The sequence below is a fragment of the Phyllostomus discolor genome, chromosome 5 (genome assembly GCF_004126475.2).
Source record: "Phyllostomus discolor isolate MPI-MPIP mPhyDis1 chromosome 5, mPhyDis1.pri.v3, whole genome shotgun sequence".
In the NCBI taxonomy this organism is placed as follows: domain Eukaryota; kingdom Metazoa; phylum Chordata; class Mammalia; order Chiroptera; family Phyllostomidae; genus Phyllostomus; species Phyllostomus discolor.
This window is the reverse complement of record NC_040907.2, coordinates 19,539,100-19,559,414: the sequence shown is the minus strand read 5'-3', so window position 1 is coordinate 19,559,414 and position 20,315 is coordinate 19,539,100. Positions and strand designations below refer to the sequence as shown.

Sequence of the window (20,315 nt, the reverse complement as noted above, 5' to 3'; positions counted from 1 at the left end):
AGGCTATGGGAGGCCTTTGTGGGTGTGGGGGAGGGGAGCTGGGGCAGCCCAGTTTGGCGGCAAGTGGGGGTGGGGGGTGGGCGAGGAGCTGGTGAGGTCCTGGGCCCTGGACTGGGAAGGGCCTCTGCTCACCTTAGGGTCCTTGGGCTGCAAGCCCCCACCTTGGCTACCTTTGGCCAAGGGGCGTCTACAGGAAGGAGATGGTTGCAAGTGAACCTTAGTGAACCAGGTTTATTTAAAAAACAAAAAAGGGGGTCACAGTGCTTCTTGGTTTACATAGATGAAAAGTCCGGGACTTCTGGCCTTAAGTGTGGTTGGACCTAGGAACCAGATTCTCCAGTAATCCTTTCCTTTCTTGCCTTTGTCCTCCCTGGCTGAGCAGCTGCGGGCCTGCCCGAGCAGGAAGCCAGCAGACAGCCCGAGGCAGCCGGAGCTGGGCTCCGTCACGGAGCCCAAGGACAGACCTAAGAGACCCAGGGAGACCTACCTGAGCCTTGCATGTCATGCCCAGGAGTGTGGGCCTTATCCTGGGTGTGGGCAGGGGGTTCTTTGAAGGGTTTTGGGCAGGGGAGTTACAGGGTCAGGCTTCAGGCTGGGCTTTAGGAAGGAAGAGACCAAACCCAGGGGCAAAGTTGGTCTGTGGGGAGGGGAGGGGGTGGATCTGAGAGGTGTCGTCAGTCTTCTGGTCTGGCTTGTCAGCTCCTCCTGGGGATGGCAGGTTTCTTCATGGATTTCATCTGCTCTTCATCTGACCCCCAAGCAACTGGTAAAGAGAGGCTGTGACAGAGACGAACAGCAAGCCCTCCTCCGCACACGAGGGCATTGAGACCCAGAGACATCAGGTGACTTTCCTGAGGCCACACAGCAGTCAGGGATGAGACAGATGACCTTGCTTTTCCTGCTCCAAGTGGAGGCTGTTAGGAGGGGCTGGGGTTCCAGCCTGTGTGAGCTCTTGTCTCTGGTGTATAGGAAGAGGGTGCCCCCCAGAAACCCCCATCAAATGGGGACTAGGGCCACAGGTTACCAGAGGAGGGGACTGGCCTCGTCTCTAGCCTCCTTTTCTCATCAGGAGGACACCGAGGGGCCATGGCAGAGTGACCGGAGGAACAGCTGAGGCGATGCCCCACCCCCACCCCTGGCCTGGAGCCAAGAAATAGGCTGAGCTGTGTAGTGGGATTGTGCCCTGTGGCCAGGCAGCTGGGAGGGGCCGGCCCAAGGAACAGGAAATAGCTGGGTTTGGGGAAGTCGCGTGGAGCAGCCAAGCCAAGCCAGCTCTCGATCCGCTGGGCAGCACTCACCACGGCCCCATCAATGCCCTGTTTGAGGTGCACACAGGGGTCCTTTGACAAGGCCAGGCTGGGACCCACTGAGAGGGCCTGTTGGAGCTAGAGGCCCTGAAAGGATCTGGCCCCAGGACAGAGGGGACTGCACAGGGTGGGCAGGTGAGGGCCACCCTGATGGGCTGCTCCTTGGGGAGAAGGAGAGCCTGCGAAAGCAAACCCAGGCTGCCCAGCAGAAGCACCTCAGCTGTCAGGGCTGTGATGGTAGCAGGCATGGGGCCCCACAACTGAGTGGCCTCTTCAGCGTGTCGTCTCCATGACTGTTCCCCCGGCCCCACGCAGCAGGTGCCGAGTGACGACTGTGCCTTACCCTGATTCCTCCCAGGCTCAGGGTGCGCAAGCCACTTGCCCAGAGTAGTGACTGGTTGAAGGGCAGAACTGGGGTTTGACTCCAGCTGGCCTGACCGGAACCTGCGCTTATCTCTCTGGGCCTTCCTGCCCCGTGCCGTCCGCAAAGGTGAGCAGGGTGACGGCCTGATTTTAGAACCTCAACATGCCCCTTGAAGGCAGGGCTGAGGCACAGTCGTCCTCATGTCTGGCACTGAGGACAGGGGTCTGTTGTGGGTGCAGGGCCCAGATGGAAGAATGACAGGGAGGTGTCCCAGGGGACAAATGGGGGGACGTGAACCGGCCAGCACCCATGGGGCTGGGTAGATGCAAGAGACACTTGGGAAGCCAGACCTGCAGGGCCTGGGCACAGAAGTGAGGAAGAGGGAGGTCAGGCTGGTGCCCAGGTTCGGAGAGCACCTGGGACTATGGTGTCTAGCTCTGAGCTGGGGACACGGGACAGGAAACAAAAGAAGATGTGTTGAGTTTTGTTCATACCTGAGCCACCTCGGGGGACACATGACAGGTGGGCTTGGGAGGCAGCTGTGTCTGTAGTCTGGAGTTCAGGAGACTGAGGAAGGAGGCGGGGGTATGAGTGCCATTTGCGGACACATGAGTGTGATGTCACCAAGGTTCCCAGAGGTGTTAATGCATCAGCCGGACACAGTGTTGGCGTGCCCTCGGGTGAAAGCACGTGCCTCCTCACCCTGTCCAGCCCCTGGCTTCCAGCCTGCTCAGCCACTTGTAGGGCCTGAGACCGAGACAGCACATGTGAGGTGTGACGAACCACATAAGGGACCTCATACACAGGGACTGTGGCCCAAAGGAGCCCCATATGGGATGGGCAGCCCAGGGACCCAGCAGCAGCCTGGGCGGCGGGGTGTGCACCTGCTTTGCAGATGAGGAAACCTCGCCCTGTGCTTAGGAGCGAGTTCTCTGCTGACTTGGGGAGACTAGAGAGATTCATATCTAATCAGGCACCCCGGGCACATCTTCAGTTTGCAATGAAATAATTTTAAGTGTCAAGAAGAGCACTTCCCAGGTTAAAGGAAGTTGGGGGGGACCCACCCTGGGGCCCACCAGGGGTTTCTGGGTGGCATCTAAGAAGCAGCTGCTGCAGGTCTTTGCGGCCATGGGCCCCCACCGCTACCTGCCCAGAGGGGCTCCCTGGCAGCCAGGGCTCGCTCTCCGCCCCTCTCCTGGGACTCCAGAAGGAAGCCTGTCTAATTAGCCACCGAGAGTGTCTGACAGGCAGTGGGCTTGGCAGAGTGTGGCCAGCACAAGGGAGCCACAGACCTAAATAAACAGAGCCCATCTGGTAAACAGTTTTGCTGCCGCCTCAGTGGCCCAGGTGGTCAAGCAGGACCCTGGCCTTGTAGCTTCCTCTGCTCTACCTGCTGGGGGTGCAGTCTGGGCAGGAAGACAGCCTGGGCCAAGGCCTGGAGACGTGACCACAGGTCAGAAGGTGGTATTAGTCTCAGAACCTCACTTCTGATAAGGCACAACTTGCCATACCACAGCGATGTTCAGTCTTGACCTTGACAGGCCCAGGCTGCTGCAAGTTTCCGTGTCGATGGAGCTTTGGGAGAGATGAAGGTGCTTACATGAAAGTACTTCCGGTGGGACAATGGCAGGGAGAAGGAACCTGCCTGGAGCTCGGGAAGGAAAGATCCAAGTGTTTCTGGGGTTGGACACCCTCACATAGGCTGCAGGTGAAGCAGCCTCAACCTGGGGTCACCCCACGAACCAACAGGGCCAGGCCTTGCTCCCAGGTCACCAAACTCCACAGGGAGCCTTCTCGCCCCTCATTGCTGGAGTCACCCCAGAGGGAGGGGCCTGGAGGCTGAACCATGGGAGTAACCCACCGGCTGTAGTTTGGGTGTGTTAGCATCCAGTGCTTTCCATACTGACTTTGAATCAACTTCCCCCAAACTGCAAAATGCTGCATTTCCTTGTCCATTCTCTCCCCCACCCGCTCCCTTGTTCTATGCCCATCCAGACCACCCGAGGAAGGCCAAAATCTAAGATGCCCTCCGATGACCTATGACCTCCTAGAGTTCTCCCTTCTTGAGTGTGGGTGGAGCCTGTGAATCTGACAGCATAGTTACTCTTGGGATTAGGTTGTGTTACATGGCACTGTTCACTTTAAGAAAGGGAGATCACCTGGGTGAGCCTGACCTAATCAGGTGATCCCTTAAAAGGGGTGGGGCTCTTGCTGAAGAGGGGGACTCAGCACAGGAGAGATCTGAAGCATGAGGAGGCTTGGGAGGAGACCCCATGGTGAGGAACTGTGGGTGCTGAGAGCAGAGCTGAGAGTGGCCCAGCCCTGGGTTAATAGCCAGCAGGAGGGCTGGGGGCGGGATTTAGTCTGACACCTGCAAGGTGCCGCTGAATTCTGCCAACCACTGTGGGAGCCTGCAAGAGGATCCTGAGCCCCAGAAAGGAATGCGGCCCAGCAGACACATGGATTTCAGCCTGTGGGGCCCCCCCGAGCAGAGAGCTCGGTGTGGCTGTGCCCAGGCTTCTGACCCGTAGCAGCTGACCCACACTTTTGCTGTTTTAAGCTGCTAAAGTTGCAGCCATTTGTTACATAGCAATAGAAAATGAAAGTACCACCTCTTCCCAATTTGGAGGAAGTTTTATTTTTTCCTCCTTAAATGCATAAGTGACAGCAGCAGCAACAGAACGTCCGAAATCTTGTCAGGGTAGGTCCAGGGCTTTGAAGTTCAAGGATGAAAACAGCAAGCTGAGCACTGTTCACGCATCTTCGTGTGTTCCTCCCAGGTCTCCAGAGGCTGTGTTTGGAGGCTAAGGGGGAGTGATTTCAGGCTGCATGAACACCGGTTAGGTACTCTGGAAAATGGGGAGAAAAATGTATTCCGTTCTGCTGGTTGGAGGATTACATTACATCCAGAGCCCAAATCTTTAGGGAGGGAAAGAGACAAATTGAACTGCTCCTGGGAGCTGGCACCAGGCTGCTAGGGGGCTGAAGTCTATGTGTCTAAAAGGATGTTTGTAAGAAAAGAGGATGTTTTCACTAGGGAAGGATAGCTCGGGGTGGGGGGGCGTGACCCTGATCTTCGGGTCACTGAACGCGGTACGCACGTCATTGGGTGTGCTCACCTAGGAGTGGATGGAGCGCTCTGGGGGAGAGAGAGCAAGCTCCCGATCCCAGAGGTGTTCCAGAGACAGAGAACTGAAGCTTCGTACGGGAGGCTGGATGACAGGGGTGGTTTACTCATATCAGAACCACCCAGGGAGCTGAGAAATGCAGCTTTGCTGGGTCTGGGGTGGAGCCTGACAACCTGCATTCTTCTTTTGAAAAACCTTAACGGAACTGCTGGTTTGGGGGTAACTGAAGGAAATATAAAACGGGGAATAATTTGCAAGTGCATCTAGAGGAGGATGTGTCTTCTGCTCAGAGCCCCGCAGATCCCAGGGGGCCCCGGGGGCCCCCGTACAGGCTCCCTGCTTCCTCGCCCTCACCTGCCCCACCTGTCAGGGCTGTCCTCCCCTAGGAGGACCCCAAAACCAGCTCGTTTTGGGCACCCCCCCATCCTTGAGAAAGCTTTGCCTCAGCTTCGTTTAAATTCCTCCACAGCAGATCCCGAGAGGAAGACTTAGTGCCCGTGGTTTACTGGGGAACTGGTCCCAGCAAGCACAGTGCGAGGGGACGTGAGGTGGGACGGGGTAAAAGCCAATCAAAAGGGCTTTAGCAAACAGTTCACTTCTGTGGGCGGTTGGGGCTCACTGCTGTTGGGGACCCTCTGAGGGACGGTGAGGAGCACATCTCAGGGCAGTCCAGCAAGGAGCAGGGGAAGCGGGGGGACTTTCTCACGGCGCCCACCCCCCGCTACATGAGGCCGCCTTGCTCACTGTCCCTGTGACGGGAAACCGCGTGCTGACTAAGCAGCGGTGAGAACAACACGAGGTGGCGTTCAATACGCTTCCTCCTCAGCCCCCATCACACTGCCACCGATGTCCCAACACGCAGACAGGAAACTCGACAGCAGAAACGTGACGAGGGCCACCTGAGGTCAGCGCAGCCGGTGGACGGCAGAGGCCCACCCAGCACCGTCTGATCCTGGAGTCATTCCACGTCCCGGGACTCCCCCGAGTCCGGTGGCAGAGCACAAGGTCACTTCTGGTGCTCAGTGGATGAAAAAGTGAAATGTAATTTGTTTCAGATTTATTTAAAGGCATAGTGGGGTAAATATATAAACTACATCGAACCAGTGATTTCACAGCTGTTATTTCTTAGGAGGAGGAGACTTTTTTCCCCCCAACAAGTAAGTGGATTGAGAGTTAAAGAGAAAGATGAAATAAACACAATGGGGAAGGTATGTGTGGACGCGGCCGGACCGTGCGGACAGTGAGTGGAGGACACAGGGGACGCGCCGCCCTGGACCAGCCAGGTTGCATCTCTGTGACGGGAGCTCGAGAGACCCCGGTTTGCTCTTCGAGGGACAAACTGAGCCTGGGGGCCGCTGGGGGAGCCCTGCGCACTTTCCACGGAGCCGCAGCTGCATGCACGCCGCCCAGGGCCCTCTCGCTCTATCGCAAACATGCTCTCCCTCTCCCGTGAAACACTACAGGCTTTAAGTTTCTGGAAACCCGAGGTGTGTGAAAACAAGGAGCAGGAACAGCGGGAGCCCTTCTGACTGGGGCGCAGCCTCGAGGAAGGCCCCTCGGCGCATTTTTTTCTCTGGCCCATACCGGACCCACTGTTCCCGATTTTGATTCCTGGGGAAAAATGTTTCACATTTTAAAAACACAAATATTTATTTTCTTTTCTCAATGTATATGCTGAACTTCCAGGTCTCCTTCCCCGCAAGCCCTCGCTCTTGCTGTGGAATGTGAGAGCTGCCCCCTTTTCTGGGGGGGCGGGATCCATCTCCGTTCCTGAAAACGTACCTGTAGCATATTTCTGTGGCTCCGCTAATGAGCAGAGAAGTGACCCAGAAAAGGCGCCTGTGTTCCTCTGAGGAGGCCATAGGACTGCCATTCAGAGCCCGAGCTGAAAGAGCCGTTTCATGGGCCCAGCTGCCGCCCCGGCCAAGGGAGCGTTGTGCCCTCAGCTCTGGACACAGCCCTGTCCACCGGGCAGAGGGGGCGGCTGGCGAGGGGACCCGAGCTCACGTTCTCCTCGTCCGCCTTCAGCAGGGCCACGGGCAGAGCGTTCTGCCTCTGTCACCGTCGGTCACCACGGCTGACTCCGGTCCGACCCGCCTGCACCAGTTCTTTCTTGTAGTTCATTTCTTCATTCGCACACCACACGCCCTGTCCCAGGCAGCATGCCGCGTCCTGGAGACTCAGTGGTGACCGAGGCAGGCGAGACCCCTGCTCGGAGGGAGCTGACCTGCTGGAGGGGAGGCAGGTATCGCACTTATCACACAGTTTGGGGAAGTCTGAAGGACCACAGTCACCACACCTGCAGTCGTCTCTGGGGAAGAGAGTTAGACTTAAGATGTGCAGAGAAAAGAAGCCAGCAGCCTCCTGGTTTGCGGAGCTGGGGAGGGCTGTGAGCTGTCTGAACAAAGGAAACATAAATGGGGAAGTCGGAGGGAAATGCTTTCAATTTCCTTGCTCTTTAAAACTGGGGCAAAGGGGACTGAGACCTGAGTTCCAGGCTTGGTGTAGTCTCAAAACAGGCTGGGTGACTTCAGACAAGTCACCAACTTCTTTGGGCCTCAGTTGCCTCATCTGACAAATGGGCTAAGAGGCTCGGATCTGCTGGCATCACTCAGGTTTGTCGAGAGAACAGAGGAGTATAGTGATAGACCGAGTGACCACCACTATTGATGAAGGCCATGAGAGAGCTGGCTGGGTCAGCTGTGCCCAGCAATCATTTTGCAGAAAATGTCTGTATGTTTCCTTTTATTACGGCACAATTTACATAGAGTGAAGTGCACAGGTCTTAAGTGGTAACGATGCTACCCCCAGGGAAAAGTGTAGTTCGTTGGCCCCCGTCTCTGCTTCTGTCCTGTCACTGCCTCCTTTCACGGTCCCATGAGGCGGGCAGACCAGGTACTGCCACTCCCATTGCATGATAACAAGTCAAGGCTCAGAGAGGTTAAGTCACCTGCTCTAGGACACACAGCTGGTCAACAGCAGAAGTGGATTTGATTCTGGGTCACTCAGGTGGCCAAGCCCTCGCTCCTTTCACTTTATCCTATCGACCACTGGACCTTGCAGCTCCAGGGACCATTCTGGGTTATGTTCCTTTACTGACAAGCCTTTATTTTTATCTCCTTCGTGCAAGACCCTGGGCTGGGCCTGCGTGCAGACATGAATCAACCAAACTCTTACCCACTCATGGATGAGACAGACAATACACAGAAGCGCAGAGAGGCGGCATAACCTGGGGTAGTGGGGAAGAGGTGGGTGTGGAGAAGGTACCGACCTGGGGCCCTATTCTGGCAGTGCCACTTAGCTGTGTGACTTCAGACAAGCTGCTTCACCTCTCTGATTTTCCAGTTCCTCATCTGGGAAATGAGGGCAATAATACTAGCTGCCTCATAGAGTTGTCAAGAGAATTAAATGAGATAGTTCATGCAATTCTGTTCCTCTAATCAACTCTAGGAGGTAGGCGCTGTTAGCACCCCGTTTTCAGATGAGGAATTGGAGGTGAAGTGACTTGCCCGCGGTCACGCAGGTGGTATGTAGCAAATCCAGCTAACCTGGTCCAGGCCTGTGCTCTTAGCTGCCTTCTCTGCTGCCGGGCATGTGCCAAGTGCTAATGTACACGCTACTCCAATTATGATCTTGAAAGATTCGGTTTGGCAGAGTGAGTGCCATGAAAAGCATTCTGGGCAGGCTGCCCTGTACGTGCGAAGACTTGGAAGAGAACTCGGAGAGCCCAGGTGTAGTTGGAGAGCAGGGCTTGCATGGAGGGGCAGGGGACAGCTGAGCTGGAAGAGGGGAAGTGTGTGCAATGAGAAATCGGGGTGGAAACTGCAGGTAAGAGGAGAGTCTGGGTGTGGGATGAGGATGTGGGACAGGGCTGGGGCATGAGGCTGTGGCATTCCGTTTCCCTGGGCCTAGAGTCGCAGCTTCGGGGCAGCGTAGGTTCTGGCCCCTGGGGGAGACGCCCTCCATCCTGCAGCTGCGAGCTCTGGTTGCTTCTGGAGGCAAAGGAGCCCTTGTGGTCGGAGGGGCCTCTCCAGCCCAGGCCAGGCAGCTTACTCCCTTTCCCGGCTTCCTCCCTTCCCTCTCTGGAGGGAGGAACACACACACACACACACAAACACACCTCCATTTAGCCGGGCCCCACCCCCCACACAAGGAGGCAAGGGGCAGGGCAGGGCCTCCTGGCTGGGAGGCTGGGCAGCAAGGTTGATAAGACCAGGAGCCTACTGCCCTCCACAACTGTGCCGGCTGCTGCCCGTGCTGCTGGGACCATGAGGGTCATCTCTGGTGCCAGCCTCGTGCTCTGCGGTCTGCTGCTGCTGCTCCTGGTCCCACGCACACTTGGCCTCGCCCCCCAGCCCAGAGGTGAGGGGGCCTATGTGAGGTGGGGAATGATGGAGGAGCAGCCCCTGGCCAGCAGCCTGGGGGACTGGGCACTGAGATGGGCAGAGATTAAATGGGATCAGAGATGAGGAGAGGGGCAGGGAGGCGGGGTGGCCAGTGGGCTAGCACAGGAGCAGACAGAGATGGTGACACTCCTAAGAGCCAGGGCTGGGGTGGCCCTCAGTCTGTTCTGTCGGGGGACACAAGCGAGCTGCTCTCTGGAGCCCCAGCATCTTTCCTGGGGTTTCTCAGCCACGGGCTGCCCTCAGGGGCCGTGCATGCTGCAGGGACTGCTGTCTCTTGGGTCACTGAGGGCAGGAGCCCCACAGAGAGCAGCTGAGGTCTGGAGCTGCACCAAGCCCAGCGCTGAGCTCATGGTTCTGTGATGATGAGCCTACCGCCGGGGCCGGGATGGGAGGTGGGGGCGGGTGCTCACCACTTCTGCTCACCAGCCCTTGCATACTGAGCCACTCCCAATTTCAGCCTTGGGTACTGAATTCTCAAATGCCCAGCTCTTCCTGTACAGATGGGGAAACTGAGGCTGGAGAGAGGAGGACCTAAGACTACACAGTGAGAGAACTCCAGAGCCTCCTGGCTCTTGATTCACTGCTATTTCCCTCTCCCTCTCTGGGCCTCAGCTTACCCATTTTTTGTGCCCTTATCTAGTGGGGACCAAGGAGAGGCTGCAAGGTCATCTCTAAGGTCCCTTGAGTGACTCTGGTGCCTGGGCGTAGGGCATGGTGTCTGGTGGCTGGGTGAGCTGTGCAGATGTGCCGGTTCCTGCGCCTTCCTGCACCTCCTGTGGGAGAGGGCGGCTCAGTTCAGACTCAGTTCTCTTTGGACTGAGACCTGCTGGCCGTGGGCCCAGGCCCGTGACTGCATCAAGCAGTAGCCTTCCTCCCCACTGAGCAGGTGAAGCAGAAGCTCCTGAAGGTACAGGGACCTGCTCAGGGCCCCTGGGTGCCTGAGCCACGATCTGAAGCCCCCTCTCCCTCACTCAGTTCCAAGCACTTCCCAGCACTCGGTGCTGCCTCCCAGGTGTCTGGGAAGACATCTTTCATTGGGGCTGTGTCTCAGGGGCCTACCTGGACAGCCTGCCAAGGCAGCTACTAGAAATTTCGGCCCCTTCCCCTACCCTTGGGTACCAGCCAGCAGGCACTCGCAGGCCTCGGGAGCCTGGGTCCACTTTGCTGATTTGTTCTGATGTCCAGATGCAAGCGGCCGTGTTGATGGGCACTGTGCTGGGCCTCAGGTGGGTCCACCCTGGAGGGCCACCCTCGGGCCAGCCTCCCAGCCTGGAGAAACAGCCCACCCTTGTTTGAGGAGCGCTCCAGGCTCAGACCTGAGCAGTGGGTTGGAAAGGCCACCCTCACCTTTGCAGCTCCCCAAACACTCACTGCACGCCCCGCCCCAGGCGGGCACCCTGCGTGCGCGTTTTCTCATCCTCAGAGGATCCTGTGAGGACGGGGTAATCAGCTCATGGTACAGATGAGGAAACTGAGGCTCAGAGAGGTGAGGTGAGTTACCCCAGGCCAGAATTTGAGCCTCTCCTTCCCAGGAGCTGAGCTGTGGGGTCTTTAGCAAGTTGCTTGGCCGAGTGCCCACGTGCTGGCAAAGGCTCTAGTCCAGTCTGCTCTGCCTGAGGCCTCAAGTCTGGACCTAAGTAGCCCCGAAGCTCTGCTCCTCTGTCTGAGTGTTTTGGCCCCGCCTCCTGACCTCTGCCCCCTGCTCTTTGTCATCTCCATCCTCCCCCTCCCAGGGCACCTCTGCCGAACCCGGCCCACGGACCTGGTGTTCGTCGTGGATAGCTCGCGCAGTGTGAGGCCGGTGGAGTTTGAGAAGGTGAAGGTGTTCCTGTCGCAGGTCATCGAGTCGCTGAACGTGGGGCCCAACGCCACCCGGGTGGGCGTGGTCAACTACGCCAGCTCCGTGAAGCAGGAGTTCCCGCTGCGGGCCCACGTTTCCAAGGCCGCGCTGCTTCAGGCTGTGCGCCGCATCCGGCCGCTGTCCACGGGCACCATGACTGGTCTGGCCATCCAGTTCGCCATCACCCAGGCCTTGAGTGATGCCGAGGGTGGCCGTGCCAACTCCCCCGACATCAGCAAGGTACGTGCCCCCCATGCTGGGGTCCAGCTGTTTGCAGGCTCCCAGTGGGTGTTGAGAGCTTTGCTGGCGTATGCTGGAGTTCTCCCCATACCCCGAGGAGGTGGCCATTTACAGATGGGGAGCAGACCCAACCAAGAGAGGTGGTGGAGCTGAGCCCCTCTTTCCCCATCCTTCTGATCCCTGGTGAGGACAGGATTATTTCAGTCTAGTTGACCTTGGCTTCCCAGCCAGTCCTTCTCCTTGAAGGCAGAGTGAGAGAGTTCTGATGTTTACATGACGGGTAAGGGCGTGGACCCTGCCACCAGCCTGTACAGGTTCAAGTCCCTGCCCCACCGCACTAGCCTCTGAGTGAGTTACTTCATCTCATGTGCCTCAGTTTCCTCACCTATAAAACGGGAGTAACATAATGCCTTCTCAAGGGGCTCTCAGGAGGGCTAAGTGAATTCATAAGCACAAAGTCCTCAGAAGCCCCAAATAAGTATTAGCTATTAAAAAATATAAGCCTTAGAGCAGGGGTCCCCAACCCCCCAGGCTATGGACTGGTCTGTGGCCTGTTAGGAGCTGGGATGCGCAGCAGGAGGTGAGCAGTGGGCTGGGGAGAGAGGGAAGCTTCTACTGTATCCACAGCCGCCCCCATCGCTCACATCACCGCCTGAGCTCCGCCTCCTGTCAGATCAGCGGCGTTAGATTCTCACAGGAGCGTGAACCCTCCTGTGAACTGCGCGTGTGAGGGATCTAGGGTGCAGGCTCCTCATGAGAATCTAGTGCCTGGTGGTCTGAGGTGGGGCTGCGGCCGTGATGCCCGTGCTGGGGAGCCGCTGCAGATACAGATCGTCATTAGCAGAGAGGTTTGACAGCACCAAGAACACCCCAAAACCATCGCTCCCCATTCCCCCGGTCTGTGGAAAAGTTGTCTTCCATGAAACCAATCCCTGGTGCCAAAAAGTCGGGACAGCTGTCTTAGAGGGGAGGGGCTCAGGCAAATGAGGCGATGTTCCCCAGACGCACAGTCGGCGAGGGCTCCAAGCGGAGCACTGAGCGTTTCCACAGGCCTGCACCCACGTGACATTTTCAGGACTCGGCCCAGGGCCTGTGAGTCCAGCCAGGTGTCCTCTCCCCCAGGGCTCAGGACTCCTGCACGGGCTCTGGCACCTCCCCATCACTGACTGCTCTGATTGGACTGAGGATGCGCCATCTGCCTGCCTGGGGCCCCAGCCCCGAGAAGCACTCTTTCTCACCCCCTTGTGCACCCCCCTCTAGCATGCAGCACAGAACTGAGACATAAGTGTCGGATGAGCACAGTGCTGCTCAGAGGTGGTGTCTCCTCTTTGCAGAGGAGGGATCTGAGGCCCAGGGAGCTGAAGCACGGAGCCCAGCAAATAAGTGGTAGAAGTGCTCCCAGACAGCAGCATATAGCCCCAGTCATCACGGCCCTCGCAGAAATGGCACATTAGGCGGCCTGTGGGTCTTATTGTGTGGGAGTCAGTTACAGGTTTTGACATGAGGTTGACTGGTCGTGGCGACTGGGAGGGTGTGGTGGCCCCGGGCGATCCTAATGGAGAGAGGTGAAGGGGGTGGTGGAGACATCTATAGTTGCCACATCTGCAGAGTTAACCATTTTACCCCAGCTCAGGCCAGTGGCCTGGGGTGGGTGAGTAAGGAGAGTTCCTCCACTAGCTGGAACAGAGACAGAGGTCTGGGGGAGCTGGTGCCGGACATTAGGGGTTTAGCCTAGACTGTACCTGTGGGAAGTCCTTCAAGGTGGATTGAAAGTCCCAAGACTGGGTTGCAGGGGGACTCGAGGAGCCTGGGCCTCAGAGGAAGGCATGTGGCAGTGAGTCGTCTCAACTAGGTTGTCAGTGCAGGAGCCCAGACTCTGGAGGGGAAGAGATCGTGCAAGCTCACTCCCCAGGGGACCAGGGCAATGACACCACAAATAACAGTTCCCCTTCCTGGCTTCTCACTCTGAATCATCTCACTTGAACCTCACCATAAGCTCCTTTCCTAGATGAAGAAATGTAGGGTCGGAGCTGAGCTGTGATTTGTGGGGTTGCATTTCTAACCCGGGCCTTTCTGAACCACCGGGGCCAAGAGTGGGGACCCAGGAATCAGAAGCAGGTCCAGGTCAGAAGCAGAGAAGCAGCCCAGGGGGCTGGATGCCAAGTTCTAGACTCTGGTAGAGCTGTGAGGACGCAGCTTCAGGGCAGGCTCAGGCACGAGGTGATGAGGGCCAGGCTCAGCGCCAGCGTCGCCTCCTGGCTCCCTTTCCAGAGTGCAGAACAGGGGAGCCTTATGGGAGGACAGCAGACAGTCGTTTCCTCTGTGGAAAGGACAAGTAGCATCTGGGAATGGAGAGAGAAAAGGTGGCATCTATGGGGGACTTGCTCCCTTTCTCTGCCGCCCTCTGGTGGCCAAAATGCAGAACTGCACGGTGTTGGGCACATTTGCTTGGCCATCCGTCAGGCGCCTCCGTCTGGGCGGGGGAAGGCATGGCGTTGACCTCTGTCTGCCTGAAGTAGGAGACATCCAGAAGCCCGTCAGATGGAACACCTCAGCCTTGTCTCTTTCAGTCAGAGGAAACCTGTCTTCTCTTCCTCTAGCCTTTTCCTCTTCCCTGGGGCAGAACCCTGGCGGGGAGTTAGATTCACCTGCAACCAACTAGCTTCAGTCACCTCTTCTGCCAGCCGTCCCAGGGCTTACTGGAGGACAAAGAGCCTCGAGGGGGGCCCGTTCCTCACACGTTTCCCCATGTGTGGCAGGTGGTTATCGTGGTGACGGACGGGAGGCCCCAGGACAGCGTGCAGGATGTGTCTGCACGGGCCCGGGCCAGTGGCATCGAGCTTTTCGCTATTGGCGTGGGCCGTGTGGACAAGGCCACGTTGCGCCAGATCGCCAGCGAGCCGCAGGAGGAGCACGTGGACTACGTGGAGAGTTACAGTGTCATCGAGAAACTGTCCAAGAAGTTCCAGGAGGCCTTCTGCTGTGCGCGGGGCGGGTCCAGGACGGGGGCGGGGCTGAGGGGCGGGGCAGGGGCGGTGGCCTATAAGGGCAGGGACTGAGATAGAGCTAGGAGCTGGGGCGGGGCCAGGGCTGACCGGGTAAGGGTTGGCTGATTCAGGAGCGGATCCCCAGTCTGGGCTGAAGGGAGTTGGGGAGAGGCCATGCCAAGACCCCTTTTATGTGGCAGGGTCCTGGTAGGGACCTAGGAGAGGCAGGAATCCAGTAAAGAGAGGGCCTGGAAAAAAACCCTGTGCGTGTTTGGATGTCGGTGGGAGGGGTTAGGTGCTAAAGTGTCCTCTTGATGCAGGAGGGTCTGAGGGGCTTGGGCACTGGGCGGCAGGAGGTTTACAGTCCTTTGAAGAGGCGAGGTGGGCTTGTGGGCCGTCTTTGGGACGTGACCAATCAGAAGGGGCGGGGTCTCGAGTAGGATGGGGCGGGGCCAAGGCAGGGACTTTCCCTTCCATTTGTAAGATGAGTCTAAGCAGACCATGCGTGTTATTGTGAGAATTCTGTGAAGTAACGCATGGCATAGCGCTCTATAGGTGGTATTTAACAAATACTTGTCGAAAGTCTTGTGCATGCTGTGCGCTTCGCTGCATGTGTTGTTCTAGACGCATGGAATACAGTAGTGAACAGAATGGAACACAAAAGCTCCCGCCCCTGTGGTCTTTACCTTTTTAGCAGGAAGTTTTAGTTTTATCATCAGCATTATCACCTTCTTCAGGGATGTCAGCCCTGGTGCAGTGATTCCAGCATTGGGATGAGGCTCTGGGGCTTGGGCCTCACGTAGTTGAGAGCCGCAGTTTCCCTGAGTGTGGGCCCATCCTGCCTGAGATATTCGAGGCCCTGTGGCTGTGAGATTCCGAGTCTCCTCCTGTCCCCACAGTGGTGTCAGACCTGTGTGCCACAGGAGACCATGACTGTGAGCAGGTGTGCATCAGCTCCCCGGGCTCCTACACCTGCGCCTGCCGAGAGGGCTTCACCTTGAACAGTGATGGCAAGACCTGCAATGGTCAGTGGGGCTGGACACAGGCAGCCATGGGGAGGGCGGGTCAGGGAGGGGATGGGGCCTTGGCTACACCCCAGCCCCTCTGAGTCTCCCCACACTTTGCCTTCTGGGCCAGTCTGCAAAGGTGGTAGATCCCTCCTAGAGTTTGATGTTGGCTGAAACTTGTCTTCTGATTTCCCCTTTTTGACACAGAGGGTGGTGGGTTTGGTGTGGTGAAAGGAATCACATAGTCTTGAGTTCAAATCTTGGTGCCACTACCTCTGAGCCTTGTGATCTTTCAGTTTCCAATGCTGTAACACAGGCCAGGAACTTTGGCTTTATAGAGAGAGCTTTGAGGACAAGATGGGATGAACCTCGGCACAGAGCGAGGCGTGTGGGAGGTGCCCAGCCAGGGGCCAGAGGGACGACCGCCTTTCAGCTCTATCTCCTTGCCTTCTCACACTCCCCAGTCTGCAGCGGTGGCGGGGGCAGCTCGGCTACCGACCTGGTCTTCCTCATCGACGGGTCCAAGAGTGTGCGGCCGGAGAATTTTGAGCTGGTGAAGAAGTTCATCAACCAGATCGTGGACACGCTGGATGTGTCAGACAAGCTGGCGCAGGTGGGGCTGGTGCAGTACTCAAGCTCTGTGCGCCAGGAGTTCCCGCTGGGCCGCTTCCACACCAAGAAGGACATCAAGGCGGCCGTGCGGAACATGTCCTACATGGAGAAGGGCACCATGACCGGGGCTGCCCTCAAGTACCTCATCGACAACTCCTTCACTGTGTCCAGTGGGGCTCGGCCTGGCGCCCAGAAGGTGGGCATCGTTTTCACTGACGGCCGGAGCCAGGACTACATCAATGACGCTGCCAAGAAAGCCAAGGACCTTGGTAGGCGGTCCCTCCTGGCCCCTGAGCAGCAGTGATGACCAGGGCTGCGTGGCAAACCCCAACTGTAATTTATCTTAGTGTCTATGCTGATCAGCGCCCGCAACCCAGCTTCAAATCTGAACGAGAAAGGACTCGTTCATCTATGTCTTTCTTATATGGGTGATAAAACTGAGGCCTCAGAAAAAGTACGTGGCTTGTTTTGATGGTCCTTTAGTAAGAGGAACTTTTCCAGTTGAATGTTCCCAAGGACATACCAACTGTTGGAAGGCAACTGTTACCCACTTTGGGATAAACCTGAGCCTTAGTTTAAGTACTGATTAAGTGAGGGTAATAATAACCACTGGATGATGGTTACAAGAGTTAAACGAGATTACAAAGCTCCCAGTGTAAAAAGTTAGTGCAGGCCTGACACAGAGCAGAATCTCAATAAATGTTGATTTCCTTAGTATCTTTGTCCCAGGCGTTGTGCCTGCAATTCCAGCAGCTGCCACCAGGAGGTATCTGGGGTTGATTTCCCCGGGCATCCTGCAAGTGGCTGAGCCATTGCTGCTTGTCTCCATCACCATCCTTGCTTGTCTTGGCTCTCTTGGCAGGCTTTAAGATGTTTGCGGTGGGTGTGGGCAATGCCGTGGAGGACGAGCTGAGGGAGATCGCCTCCGAGCCCGTGGCAGAGCACTACTTCTACACGGCTGACTTCAAGACCATCAACCAGATTGGCATGAAGTTGCAGAAGAAGATCTGTGTGGGTGAGTGAGGCCAGGGCTGGCCTGGGTGGGAGGGGCGGGGGGGGGCCCTGGGGGTGGGGCATGGAGCCATCCTGGAACTGGACCTGGGTGGGGAGAAGCAGGAGCTGGGGTGGCGCCACGAGTTGGCAGAACCAGGAGGGGGCTGGCTAGCCTAACTCTTACTGCCAGCACACGTGTATTTTCCAAATGCTCCTTACATGGATGACACTGTCCTCAGTGGTCTCCAAGGATTAAATCATTCCATTCTATTTGGTAGGAACATTTTTATCCCCACTTCACAGACAGGAACACCAAAGCCTGAGGGGTAGAACAACTGTTAATAACCGGAGAAGCTGGGATTGGAATCCTTGTTACTGGAGTCCTTTATCAGGGCTCTGGGCGATCAGGAAGACGTTCAGGGGTCGCCCTCCATCACTCCCAGGAGCTCTGTCTCAAGAACCTACACACCTCTGCCCCTCAGGTGTTCCAGGCCACACACTCCCCTAGACTCCCTAGTCCTGGCTCTGGGCAGTGGCTGCTCCGCCTCCCTGCCTGGCAACCACTTACCATGACCTTGTCTTTCTCCACTTCCGGTCCACTCCAGAGGAAGACCCGTGTGACTGTGAGTCCATTGTGAAATTCCAGGCCAAAGTGGAGGGGCTGCTGCAGGCCTTGACTAAGAAGCATATCCTTTTCCAGAGGCCGACACAGGGAAGGGGAGGGGCCAGGGGCCGGGGCCAGGGGCTGGGCACTGTGGGGAGAGGAGAGGGGACTGTGCTGCTTTGTGTGGTGGGGTTGGGGCAGGCTCCCTTTCCCTGTTCCCTGCTGAAGACGGGCTGGGTGCTGGCCAGAGAGGCCGACACCGGCTTTGAGACCGACCCTGTCAAAAGTAGTGGCTTCTAGAGGGTAAATGGAGAAACTGAGGTAGAGTTCAGGATCTAGAGATGGACACACAGAGTCCTGGACACATTTAGGAAAACATGGTACCTGTGGACACCTGTCTTCTCAGGCTCTTGGCGACGTGACCAACACCGGCCCCGGCTCAGATGGGCCTGGTCAGGACCAGGTGGGGGCCCAGCAGGCTGACACCCACACCTGGGCAGGCCTGGGCCTTCAGGGCCATCATACTGGCTGGGCTTCGGAGAGCACCATTCTGAGGGCGGTGGACGGGCGAGGCTGGACATCAGGGAAATCACATGCTGTGGTGGGGGCGGGGGCAGTGAGAGAAAGCCCTGAGAGGGGCACTCTGCAAGAAACAGGAAGCGGGGGCCCTGAGTGTGGGTGCCACTCCCTCCCTCCCTTCTCTGTCAGCCTGCGTCACTCCTTAACTCTGGGCCCACTGGAGGCTGTGAGTAAGCGGCTGGCCATCATGGAGAACAGGATCGTCTAAGGCTGCTGGTCCCCACTGTGGCACCTGCACCTCTCGGTCCCAAGCACAGCTCACGGAGTCCTGCGTGTGTCCCCTAGAGCCCTGAGTTTAGTCTAGCTTTGTCCTTTAGTGAAGGGTAGGTGGGGGGCCCCGCCCCTGGGGTGGCACCAGGCCTCACCTTCTCCTGCCTTTGAGCCCTGCTCAGGGGAGTGTGTGTTGAGTGTGTCTGCTGGGAGGGTGTGGTGTCCGCGAGCACGTGTGTGAGTGTGTGTGCACGTGTGTGCCCGGGGGCCAGGGTGTGCCTGGGAGCAGTGCAAGAGCAAGTACACAAGCGTGAGTGTAACTGGGACTGCGTTTGCATTTTTTAACCAAAAGCTTAATATATTCCTCTTTTTAGTTAACCCTTCATGACTGCGAGTGCTGTGAATCTTTTCCGAGTTCTCTCTATTCCTTTCTGAAAAACAATTAAAATGTGATTTGACTGAAGCACTGAATGGGCCGGAGGCAGCGTGGTTATTTTGGGGGGGCAGGGGGAAGGACGGATGAGGGGCACAGCTGGGTGGTGGCACTGGTGGGAACAGCGATGGCAGCGACGGCTCCAAAGCCCCAAACCCGCTGATGTTTGTCCTGCCTTCCAGTGACACATTCATTTCCATGGTCTCATTTCATGTTCCTGGCAGTGCTGCCCAGAGCAGACCCGAGTCCTCCCCGTCTCCACGGGCAGGAGAGCTGAGCGTCCCAGGGAGAAATGACTGGCTCAGCGCTGGGCCAGCTGCAGCAATGGGACGTGTATCCAGGACTCCAGGTCCTGAAAAGAAAAAGGCACAGAGAAGAGGAGCTGTGGCTCCTGATTGAGCTTCATTCATTCATTCATTCATTCAGGCAAAACACAGAGTGTACACCCCATGTCAGACGGTGGGGAGGGGCCACTTCTGAAACAGACACAGTCCCTGCTCTTCAGGGACTGAGAGTGGAGCGGGGTGCCCAGCCACCCCCCTGTAGCTGGAGGACAAGACAGTGGGTTTGGGCTGTATACAAGGAGTGCGTGTGAGAGAGAGGTGGCGGGAAGGGTCCCAGCCCAGGTGCCCACGTTGGAGTCCTCTCTGTCGGTTCCTCGTGTTTCAGAAGCTTCGCCCTACCCCCAACACAGACGGCTACAGCCCCCCAACCCCCGCCCAGGGACAGCACAAGGGAAAGACCGCTCACCCCCGGGTCCCCCCAACCCCACCGGGGTCTGCCGGCCTCCCCCGGGCCCCTCTGGATCAGCCCCCCCTCTGGAATGTCAATCCCTCACCTCCCAGCTGGGGAGCTTAGGTGATTTTCTGAACTCATCCTAGTTTAATGGAGCATTTTTAGTGTTACTACCAGATTCACACTCGAGAGCAGGTAAAAGGCTTTTACAAGAAGCTCAGAGCATCCTGGCAGGTCTTCTTCCTTAGAGGTAGTTCGGGGAGGCAGAACGACACCAGCAGCAGCACTCGGGGGCCACAGTCGCACGGCAGACAACCTCCCAAGGGCAGCGTGGCGTCACCTAACCACCCCGGAACGGGACCCGGCCACCGTCATCTGGGCCAGGGGTTTTCCTGCTGTCTGAGGAGACTCCTTGCCACACACCCCTGTGGCGATTGCTCAGCCCACCCGTCCCTTCTTCTGAGACTGCCCCCCACCCCCACAGGGCCGGCCTCTGGGACTCAGCTGATTGCTTGGGTCAGTGGGTAGACAGGCCGGGCAACTGGTGTCTCTCTTCTGGGAATTTGGACACAAGGACCTTAGCTACCTGGCCGCTGGTCCTGGAGCTGGGGAGGGGGGCGTCTGTGTTATCTTCTGGGCGCACTAAAAGGCGGAGATTGGAGGCCCCCAACCTCAGGAGAGAAGAGAGGAGCACGTGCCGGGCTGCTGATGGCTTTCCAGTTGTCTGTCGCTGTGTGACGAACCTCTGCAAATCAGGCTGGCTCCAAACAAGCCTCATTGTTGCCTCAATCCCGTGGGCTGCCTGGGCTCTGTGCCCACCCACGGTTTGCAATTGTTAGGGTCTCAGCCAGGCTGGGACTTCCAGCATGA

The 20,315-nt window shown here is 57.5% G+C and overlaps 1 protein-coding gene across 1 annotated transcript; it reads left to right on the top strand.

The window, feature by feature from the left end:
- Nucleotides 1-8,991: 8,991 nt before the first annotated feature.
- On the top strand, nt 8,992-18,740 carry MATN1 (matrilin 1). Its single transcript, XM_036025653.1, has 8 exons — nt 8,992-9,161; nt 10,939-11,285; nt 14,045-14,267; nt 15,172-15,297; nt 15,744-16,160; nt 16,754-16,906; nt 17,490-17,568; nt 18,224-18,740. The coding sequence occupies exons 1-8, from the start codon at nt 9,068-9,070 to the stop codon at nt 18,273-18,275; spliced, it is 1,491 nt and encodes a 496-aa protein (XP_035881546.1). The 5' UTR covers nt 8,992-9,067; the 3' UTR covers nt 18,276-18,740.
- The last annotated feature ends 1,575 nt before the right edge of the window (nt 18,741-20,315 follow it).

Excerpts from the sequence above, each read along its gene's own strand:
- MATN1 (XM_036025653.1), top strand. The coding sequence starts at position 9,068 with ATGAGGGTCATCTCTGGTGCCAGCCTCGTGCTCTGCGGTCTGCTGCTG. Across the intron at positions 15,298-15,743 it reads TGATGGCAAGACCTGCAATG|TCTGCAGCGGTGGCGGGGGC; the intron begins GTCAGTGGGGCT and ends CACACTCCCCAG. Across the intron at positions 17,569-18,223 it reads CTGCAGGCCTTGACTAAGAA|ACTGGAGGCTGTGAGTAAGC; the intron begins GCATATCCTTTT and ends AACTCTGGGCCC.